Consider the following 10,701-nt stretch of genomic DNA (forward strand, 5'->3'; position numbering starts at 1 on the left):
TGGTAACCTGACTTGGACACCTCCAACACAGCTATCTGGCAAAGCTACTGCTGAATGCATTAGCGACAAAGACACTTGGGATGGGAGGCAGAAGCAAGGGAGTTAACACCAACTATATGTGTTGCTCACTAGTGTGCTTCCAGCCTGCGTGATGCTTATGAGAATGTCTTGAGACAAAGGAAAGCAAATTCCCAAAAGAATTTCAAACAACACCACTTTACAAAATGTAAAATAACACAGAGTTATTAATAAGCAAGCAAACAAAAACTCTCCGAAGGGAAGCACTGGTCAAGTTAATTGTTGCAAAGCCTGTTTGTCTTTTCTGTCCCTCTTCCTGTGACAGTGGTTATAACTCTCGTGGTGAGTTATTCATCAGTAATTCACTGGAAGTTTTTAAGTGTCTACTGTGTGCTCACATTTTGAGTTTTCTGATCAGTCAGCTAAATAACAGCATTTTTTCTGCTTCCTCATTACTTGACTGAACCAATCCTGAGGCTCTTTGTGGCAAAAATTTTTGCACAACGTTAGTTTTATTGATCCATGAACTCTGTTCTAGATCAATCTAGTGTGGCTGAAAGCATGTTTGTGGGAGTCTTTTAATGGATTTCTCTGTGCTCTGAATTGGGCCTTCTTTGCCTGGTGGTTTGGTGACATGTCAAATACCAGTAATTTGCACTTTCTCATGTAATGATCTGCAGCTTTCTAGTGATGTCTACCCAGATGCTCAGAAGGTTTCCCCAAGGAGACATAAAACCACTTATCACTCCAGATCATTGTTTAATTAATTACATTGAAGGAGAGCGTACAACTAAAATTGCTGATGTTATTAGCTAATTATTACAATTAAGAAAAAGAAGCCATTATTCACAGTCATAGACTCTTCTTTTATAGGGAGAAGAGGAAGGGTTAATTATTGCAAGCTACCCAGCCAGCTACAAACATTTCATTTCAAGCTTATGGACCAAGACAGAATGTATTCTGACAACAGACTGGCTTTCAGAGCAAAACTGTCTTGAAAATTTCCAAAGTCTCCCCTCAAACCTAGGTGCTGATCCCTGCTCCCTCTCTATGCCTGTGTTACAGGAGGTTAGTGGCAATATCAGAACAACCTATTCCTGTCACTTATTCCTGTTCCCATGCTGTGCTAAGCCATCCTCTTTATTCTGCTAGACAGTCCAGGCTTTAAACAGCTTTTAAAAACTCCTGAAAGACATAAACATGTTCTGTATTTTTTAAGCAGGGAATTTGATTCAGTTCCAGAGTAGTGCACAAGCAATTTTGTCAGGGTAATTCAGCAACCAGGGCACCACAAGATACTGTAAGGACAAGAGGTGTGGGAAGAGGAATGTCTTACGTTAATGCTGCTGAATGTGTATCCCAAGTTCATGATTTCAGACTGTTATTGAACTGTTCAGTAAAGCAGGATGGCTGGGAGTGTTTGAGGCAGGTAAAAGAGAAGGAGGGGAAGAGAGACACCAAGAATAGTTCTCTAAACCCAGTAGAGAGAGTTTCCCAAAGTGGCTTACTTCAAACAAAAATTATTTATCAAAGTTAATACTCATTATCTATGAAATATCTGGATTCCAAATGTAGACACTTGCGTATTTCTGACTGCAGATTTGCAATGATTATGGTTATTCAGTTTTAATTAATATTTTTTCAACAGATAAGCTTGGTTCTAACTTCCAATTTGAGTAATTGCCTTCTGCTCCTCACAAAGTCCTCTAAATGCCAATTTTCTTTTTGGATGTAATACTATTCATTTCCTTTCTCCTATAGTGCTTAGGTGACCTGGTAAACAGCTACCACATTTCACCCTAATGTGGCTATTCAACACTGAAGCACAAAAATATATCTTGCTTTAACTTGGATTTCTCTTGCATGAAAGATGCCAATAAATGAGAGATCAGTTATTTCCTGGTATGAGTATCTCTATATGGCTGTGTCCAGTGGCATCCTTCTTCCCGACCCCAATCCTTTCCGTTTGTGCCACCTACAATTTTGAACAAGAATAATTCAATGAAGAGAATGTTTCCAAAAATTCATGGCTAACTTGCATTCAATATTTACTTTCAGATGGATAATTGGAGCTGCAGTGGTCAATGCATTCTATTCCCCCAATCGGAACCAGATAGGTAGGTTTAAAACCATTTGAACAGCTGTATGGAACTAATTAATCATTTGCTGTACCACAAGGGCTTGAATCTGCTATCCAGAGGCAATCCTGCCTCTGCCCTTATGGAAATTCTGAGCGAGGTAGACAGGCTGTTCTCTTGAGCAGTTGCTTTGTTGATGAATATTCAACTTTTTTCAACCTGGCAGGCACAGTTCATGTACTGTAATTGAAACAGCCCTATGTTTGAAAACCTGAGACACTACCTGCAACTATATGAGTGCCAGCTTCAGAGACTAGTGTGTGTTCGCAGTGTATTCTGGGCCGCTTATGCTCGTGTTTCCACGTTCCTGGTAATCATATGGGCAGCTCCCCATTTGCCATTTGTACAGACAGTACTGAAATTATTTTGGTAAGAGGCACACCAGATTAAAGAAACATGCAGGATGTCAGACAGGATGTCAGATATGTGAGATTTTGCACAGCTGCTAGCCTGACCTCTATTGTTCTTAGCAGGCAAAAAGATCTTCAGACATGGTAAGACATGATGAACCTGTCTGGCTTTGCACTCCCCATGCTCACTGAGCTCTGAGCTGGTGCAGGTGGCCAGAAGTCCGGCTCAAGGCTGTAGTTGCTGTTGCAGATTATTTGCTACTAATTGCAGTAAAAGCTACAGCCAGTCCTTCAGCCTTAATGGGGTGCTCCTGTGGCTTGCTGATACTATCGCATGTCATTTTGGAGCTATGCTTGTATTTAAAGTCAGACTCCCTATTTATTCACACTGCTTTTATGCTGACTGTAATCAGTTGTGAGCCAGTTTTCCAGGCAGAGAACTCAAACCTTGAAGACTGGTTCCCTCTAGAGCTTTTCCCCTACAAGCAGAGTGGAAGCAACTGGCTGAAGCTACTTGGACCCGAATATACAAGCCAAAATCCAAGCACAGCTACCCACATTAGTGTAGATGTGGGCTAAATCCTATTTCTTCTTGTCTCCAGTCTGAAGAAACTAATTTTCCAAACTACTTTCAGTACTCTGCTTTCATCTTACTGCAGTCTGTCTTACATTATTCCCCAAAACTGCATGGATAAAATCTGTTGCATAGTCAAAAGCCTTGTGTCTTTGAATGGAGTATTTGCTATATAATTTCAGTATGTCACTTTTTAGAGAATATCTTGTTAGAATGAAGTGTTTGCATCTTAATTTCTCTAGAAGCTTATTTGTATTTCATCTTACATACATAGGATGAAGACTAAATCCTATTGACTCTATTTGAGGCTTTTTTCAGTACACTGAAGGAAGATAGATCTCTTTCCCTCTCCTCCCTCCTAAAGAGTGGCATCCAAGTGCCATCCACATTGGTAGTCACTAGGAAGTACTGCTGAGCATGTTTTACACACTGAGTGTTGCTGGTAACCTGCATAAGACTGCTAACCTTTATTTAACATAAACAAAAGTAAAGCAATAAAACATCCATTAGCTCCCCTATAAAATGGCTCTAAACCACAAACTGTACCTATTTCCAGAGGACAAGTAGTAAACATTTTGCGCTTTACTCACTTCAGCACACATTATATATAAAATGAGGCTAAAGCTGAAATATAAATGATGCTTGGTTCTCAAATAGGCAGATACTGTAGTTCCAGATGTGCTGAATTAAACCACTAATAACTTGTCCTTGTCTGTTTACCAAGAGAGAAACAATTTCCCATAAGGAGATGTGATGGTGTCTTTAATCACCTCATATTTTAGATTCCTTCTTGACCCTTAAACCAAACAACCAACCTGTCTGCCACCATGCAAAAATAAAGCTATCTATCTCACTCATACTCTCTCTCTCTTTTTGCAGTTTTTCCTGCAGGGATTCTACAGCCTCCCTTCTTCAGCAAACATCAACTACAAGCACTAAACTTCGGGGGGATAGGAATGGTTATTGGGCATGAAATAACTCATGGCTTTGATGACAACGGTGAGAAGATATCTGAGAAAATATTCTTTTTACAGTTTCTCTCATTATTCTGTAGGAAATTAAATGTACACACTGCTGTGACTGAAGTATGCATGCACATATGTACATATGCCCAATAAGTCACTGTTGGGGAACAATGCAGTCACACTGTATTAACATTCTTTTGTGTGAATGTTTCATGAACTTAGCAGGTCACACGAGAAGTAACCAGATTTTAAAAATACATTGAGTTAATGAGAGTTCTTAAGAAAACCTGTTACTTTTGCAGCATCATCAGTTCAGAAATACTGTCAGTGCAAGCAGATATGCTAGCTCCTAACATAAAAGAAATGTGTGAACTACATTCTTGGGATAGAAGAGCTGTTAGTAGCGTCTTAAAGTCACTGGAGACTTTTTAAACCCAAACTTTCAAAATAAATTGACTTTATCATTTCTCTAGAACACTATCTAAAATAGTTTTGGGCAAAAACTCACTTTTGATACCTTAAGTCAGTAATGTCTTATACATGGGTGTTCTTGAATATTTTTACGTTAATCAAGCTTGCACAGTTTATATATAAGCACACAATACAGCCTAGTGAATCTAGATCCATAGCAAATAAGAAGCATGCTCTAGCCACATGGCTGAGAGCAGCAACACCAGAACTGTACTTCCAGCTTTCTCCTTTTGTGGCAAAGTCATTAACTCTTATGATCCTCAGTTTTCTCACATGGACGCACAGAACAAGCACCTTAGACACTTAAAAGGAGGTAATGAATTTTATTATATGGTGTTTGCATAATCCAGCTGAAACTACAACTAGGCTTTAGTGCTATAACTGAAGTCAGGTGTGTTGACTGAACACGAAATGATAGAAAAATAGGGAGTAGCGATGAAATGGCCACAAGTGATCTAGTCCATTCCCTTGTCCTGTGGCAATACCAACCTTACTAAAAATATTTCTGGTAAATCTCTGGAGCGCAGACAATACAAAAGGGTGTATTAAATCAACTAAATCAAAGGAGGAAAGAGTGGGAGGAAGTGTAGCGCTAACATTAAAAGGAAACAGGTGCCACTGTAGAAGAGTGGTTGCTCAGATTAACTTGGAGGCCATGCTGTCATTCAAAGCTTTCCATTTTTCTTGGCTTTACACACAGGTCGGAATTTTGATAAAGATGGAAATATGTATGACTGGTGGAGCAACTTCTCAGCTATGCACTTCAAGGAGCAGTCTCGTTGCATGGTTTATCAGTATGGGAACTACACATGGGAGCTGGCTGGAGGACAAAATGTAAGTGTAGTCCCCAGGAACGGTACTATTTAGAACATTCAGAGGGAGCAGAAGCTGCTGCTGGTTTGACAACAACAAAGCTTCAAGCACTTGGTTCAAATTCTGTAATACAGGGTTTAAACTAGTGCCTAGAGATGAGAAGATAACTCAGTAGTTCCCACTATCATTTGAAGTAAAAACTTCTAATCTTACATTTACTTCCTTTATAAAAGCTATCTTCAACAAAGCAATTAAATAGCTTTGTCTAAAAAAATAGGAGGAAGATGATGTGTTCTATTTTGGTAGTATGGGACAGATTCTTATTTCTCTAGGATTTAAAGTAATAGTTTCTGAAAAAGTTATTGAGATAAAGCCAGAAAGAATCATCTGAGTGCTAGCCACTGAGTGAAACAGACAGTAAAAGCTTCCTTTTTTTTGAAAAAAACAAACAAACAAACTATATTTTAGAAAAATGCTGATTCAAAACAATTTCTTTGACACAATATGAAAACAAGGCTAAAATAAATTTTCTGAAGAGAGAAGTCAAAGGTTTTTACAGATAGAAACTATAAATTTAAGTTGAGGTCTAATCCTAATGCTAAAATCCCATGTTGAATCAGGCTAGTATTCCCTATCCATACCCTCAGCCTCAATTACCTCAGCTGGCTTTGAGGAGACATATTTATAGGTCTACTTTTCCCAGAATGCTGTGCTGAAAAGGTGAACTAAAATAGTAGAACACCAAACTATGTTTTTAAAAGCAAGATTTTGCCTTGAAATGTTCTCCATATCACTTCTTCAGACTCAGAAAAAGACAACAAACTAAAAGTTGATTCAGGGCATCTCCCTGCCCTGCTCCATCAGCATCCTTTCCAGCCTGGTCAGGCTGCTGCCTTTAAAAGCAACCACCTCCACACCACTGGATTTTATTACAAAAAAAGTGAATGAAAATGGAGACTCTCTTTAGACAGTAAGCATAAAACTCCAAATACTAAAATGGTAAGCATTCTGGAAATGTGAGACAAAGGTTGTTTGTCTTAAATCAGGAAAGCTAATAGAGCCTAGAAAAACAGTAATATATGTGTGCAATTGGGTTGATGGTGAATTCGGTCCATGTGTGCTTTTGCTGAAAGACCCTGTTAGGTTGGGGAGAGTGGAGGAGAAAACTTAGTATTTCCTATTGTGTTTTGTAGTAGGAAATACTATCCTCAGTCCTGCTAGCATATGTTCTTCCTAGCAGCCCACAGTCTGTTCCTGCTATATTCTTAGCTAAATTTCTGTTCTAGTCTACAACTTTAAAGCTATTATTATTTACTTTCATTCTTAACTTTAAAGCTATTAATTATTATTTACTTTCATTCTTTCTTTTCTTTGTCCTGCACAAAGTCACTGTTGCCTTCTGTTCCAGACATGACTGTTTTATCTGTGATTTATGACTGTGCTTGAACTTGTGGTCCTTAGGGTGACTGAAGTTACTGACTATAGGCTAAATGAATGATTATTCTGTTACAGGTCAGTGGAATAAGCACATTAGGAGAAAATATTGCAGATAATGGAGGAGTCCGGCAGGCTTACAAGGTAACTTTCAAATACATTATGAGTTAATTTTTCCCTGGGATCCAGCAGTGGGGTCACTGATTCGTCATAGACCACAGAAAATATCACAATTAACATTTTATTACCATATTCAAAAACTTAAAGCCTCAGTTTTATGTCTGGAATCTTATGTCCCCATGGATGCAATCATATGGCAGTATTGTTGCATTCTTGCACTCAGGAGAAATGACCTAATTCTCCTAGCTATAGTTTGGTGCCCCACCAAATGCTTGATGCTGCATATGTATCTCTCAGATAAACAAAGGCTATGTTCATAAACAGTCACAGTGTTACGTAGGAGAAAGGGTAAAAGACCCTCCATTTTCTAATTTTCCTTTAATTCTGAAAGTGGGAGCTACAACTTCAAACAGCTTTTCACATGGCAACAGAACACCAGTTTATTGGCAACACAGTTTGATGATGTTATGAAGCACAGCAGCTGTTTTTTTCCAAGTTTATTTCTCTCATGCTTTTCATCTTTGATCTCAAAAGTGACAAGTAAGGTAGGACATGGAAAGAATTGATGGATATACCATCTCCTCCTGAAAGGGGATACAGATCATATCTATGAAAACATTTGGCTTTGAAAGCCTGGCTCCTTTTGTTGCTTTCTTTATGTGTCCTATAAGCTATAGGAAACTAACACAAAGAAGTTTCCCCTAGCTTGCTACTCTTTATTTCCGTGCAGCCTGTAAGTAGAATAAAAATGCAAGGACTGATAATCTCAGAAGTGCTGTCTCTTTCCAAGGTAAAAGGTTTTTACAACTAGTCAGTTATTTTCAAAACAGGAGAAATGTAATTTGTATTTCAGTGCACTACCTTCGTGCTGCAAGTTGAAAAACTGTGTTGTCCATCTTGGTGTTATCTTTTAAAAATGCTATTGTATGTCATCTTATTTCTCCTGCTGTATCAGGAAAAGTCACCTTCCAGCCTCAGGAAGGTCCAATATCTTTAATCCTCCAGGCTTACAAACCCTTACTCTGAATAAGAACAGAGTATTTATCAGCAGGAAGGTTTTTCCTATGTGAAGCTAAGGTGGTAGCATGGAATGTTCTTTTCTCTGAATAATTCTAATAGTTGTCATGGTAAAACTTTTTATACCTGGTGTTTTGAATGTGGGAACAGTTAAGGGTGTTTATAGAAGAACATCCTTAATTTTCAGAAATCTAAAATGATGTTTCTGACTCTGATGGATACCATTAAAATTAATTACTTTTTTCAAGTGAATACTTACTTGGCTCTAAAATGTGGAAAAGTAGTGTGGCCTGACATAAAAGGCCTGAGTACAAAATCCTCTGAGGCACTATGGTGTTGAATGTATTTTTACCCCTACCTCTACCTTTCCTAAGTTTTGTGTGCTTTGGGACTATCTCAGCAACTAAGAGGATAAGGTAATAAAACATTTGAAATTAACCAGCATGAGGACACATTAACTTGTCTCCACGATGTCGATATTCCTAAAAAAGAAAATTGGCCAATTAATGTCTAATGATAATGGGTAGTGGTTTTAACTTTGAGCAAGGTTATTACCAGCTATTTTTTGAGCAGTTACCTGAAGAGATAGAAATCATCACCATAAAAGTGGGGAGAAGACTTAACACTCTAATACCAGATACAAATTTTAATGGAAAAAGTCATATCCAGGCTGATGATTTTACTTCACTGCAATCACAAGCATTCAATCTCAGTTATTGTATTGATCTAATATTTCAAGAAGATAGTAATTGTAAACAGCTGTCATGCTTGCTTGTTGAGACACAATAGCACACCAGTGGTCCATCAGAGTGCTAGTGTCTTATGTTTTGGAAAAACAGTGTGTGCCACCTTTCTGCAGAAATTCAGAGTAGATCTCCAGGTGACTCATTAAAGAACACAAGTAGATACTTGCAATGGGGATCCACTGGCAAATAACAACTACTAATCTAAAACTCCACTTCCATTTAGATTATGGGGTTTTCTTTTTTTAACTATTTTCTGAACAGCTTTTAGTTCAGAGAGTGCTGTACTTCAAAAGATGAGTGCAAATTATACCTGTGTGTTTCATCTTTTTTTATGGAAAAGTAACAAAATACTTACAATGACAAGTTCTTCAAAAAATTAGCCATACCAGTTATATTATGCAGATAAAAGTTATAAAAATACTGAAGGAAAAACATGTTGGACTCACATACCTTGTCACTGAAATGTATCACCCCAAAAATAACATTCAAAAACCCATCGTGTCTGAACCAGCAGACCTGCTGCTCTTCTGAATTGACTCTCTGATCATATCTAGGCCTATTTGAAATGGCTTGAACGGGAAGGGATGGAGCCAAAGTTGCCTGGACTGGATCTGTCCCACAAACAGCTTTTCTTCCTCAACTTTGCCCAGGTGAGAACATATGGATACCCACCACATGCTACATGAAAGTATAAATTAGATTATCCTAAAGGTTATGGAGAAAATCATAGTCTTGAGCTCCATTTGGTAAGAGATTCACCATCGGCAGTACTCATCAAAAGGTCTGCAAGACAGATGTGAAAGACAGTTTAATGATTGGAGGAAAGAGTTTTCATTAATTTGTCTGAGGGCATTACTGAAACCTACTGGAGTAAGGATACAGGAAAATAGGGCACCTAGCAACCAAAAGGACTGTCAGACAACAACATATGGGGGACATCAACTTTCAAGGGCTTGCCGTTTCATGTAAAGCATTGGTTCCCCTAACTGATGAAAAAACTGCTTTTGCTTTCAACACAGGCAGGGTTTCATCCATTCTCTGCAATTGCTATTGCCATATGTGTTATGGTTATGTGCTTGAGTAGATTTAATGCTTGAGAAATATAAATTCAGCAACCCAGGAATCTGAATTAGTATTCAAGTAACAGATGTTGCCACTGTTTCCGTTTATTTTCCTCTAGGCCATTCTATTCCAATGCAGAAACAAGGCGTTTGCTGAGTTGAATTTCACCCTCTGGCCTAGACAAGAAACACCTGTGTGTTTACATTCTTAAGAGTAACAAGTATTTGTCAGTAGGGGACTTAGCGTTGCAGTTTGTAGACTGTCTGATTTGAGCTCATCTCTTTCAGGAAACACTTGGGTGACATTAACCAAGAGCTAATATATCTGTCCTAAAGCATCAAATCCTGATCTAAGAACTTGAAAAAAAATAAACTAATTAGTAACTAATTGTATTTTGGTCTGCCTCCACTATAAAACATAACTCCAGCTATCTTGCAACAAATTGGGATGGCTTTTAGGAAAAAACTTTGAAAAACAGGGAGACGGCCCCAAATTCAATTCCTTTTAATACTGACCTGCAAATTATTAATCCTCCTTGTCTAGGTTTGGTGTGGTTCCTACCGACCAGAATATGCTAGCCAGTCAATAAAGACAGATGTTCACAGCCCTCTGAAATACAGGTGGGTTTTACTAAGTGGTTTACTAACTGATGATGTGTTTTGGGTCAACCCATCACTCCAATATACTGCAAAAGGAGAGAGTGGCTCATCTGCCAGCAGCTATATTCTAACAAGCAAGAAAAACTAGACTAACTTTCAGAATTTCTCCGATACCTCCTAGGAAACTGCTGAAGAAGGGTACTTTCCTTTGATTTGCCTAGTTAATTTGTCAAGTTACAGAGAATGCACCAGAATCCACCTAATAGGCTGTCTGTTTGTTCTAGAATTTCATTAGTCATATTAGCTATGTTCTTCTTGCATAGAGGTAGAATGTCTCACACACTGAGACCGTAATTGAAGTATCTGATTCTAATTCACTTCATGGATATGGCTT

At 38.2% G+C, this 10,701-nt stretch overlaps 2 protein-coding genes across 34 annotated transcripts in view; one reads left to right on the forward strand and one right to left on the reverse strand.

The window, feature by feature from the left end:
* Positions 1–10,701, forward strand: part of MMEL1 (membrane metalloendopeptidase like 1) — a 37,777-nt gene that overhangs the window by 20,383 nt on the left and 6,693 nt on the right. For 2 of the 3 annotated variants that reach the window (XM_009671609.2, XM_009671610.2), the window contains 6 exons: positions 2,077–2,135; positions 3,960–4,079; positions 5,217–5,350; positions 6,842–6,907; positions 9,201–9,296; positions 10,252–10,328. In XM_009671609.2, the coding sequence (XP_009669904.1) occupies positions 2,077–2,135; positions 3,960–4,079; positions 5,217–5,350; positions 6,842–6,907; positions 9,201–9,296; positions 10,252–10,328 (552 nt within the window). Of the gene's footprint in view, positions 1–2,076; positions 2,136–3,959; positions 4,080–5,216; positions 5,351–6,841; positions 6,908–9,200; positions 9,297–10,251; positions 10,698–10,701 lie in introns of those variants that run through there. The other variant, XM_068915527.1, reaches the window with a different exon arrangement.
* TNFRSF14 (TNF receptor superfamily member 14) overlaps positions 1–10,701 on the reverse strand; it is a 33,241-nt gene that overhangs the window by 4,816 nt on the left and 17,724 nt on the right. For 30 of the 31 annotated variants that reach the window (XM_068915541.1, XM_068915553.1, XM_068915556.1 and 27 more), the window contains one exon: positions 6,991–9,429. The exons of the other annotated variant lie outside the window; for it this stretch is intronic. The gene's annotated coding sequence lies outside the window, so the exon portion shown is untranslated. Of the gene's footprint in view, positions 1–6,990; positions 9,430–10,701 lie in introns of those variants that run through there. 31 annotated transcript variants of the gene reach the window in all.

The sequence above is a fragment of the Struthio camelus genome, chromosome 21 (assembly GCF_040807025.1).
Source record: "Struthio camelus isolate bStrCam1 chromosome 21, bStrCam1.hap1, whole genome shotgun sequence".
Taxonomy (NCBI): domain Eukaryota; kingdom Metazoa; phylum Chordata; class Aves; order Struthioniformes; family Struthionidae; genus Struthio; species Struthio camelus.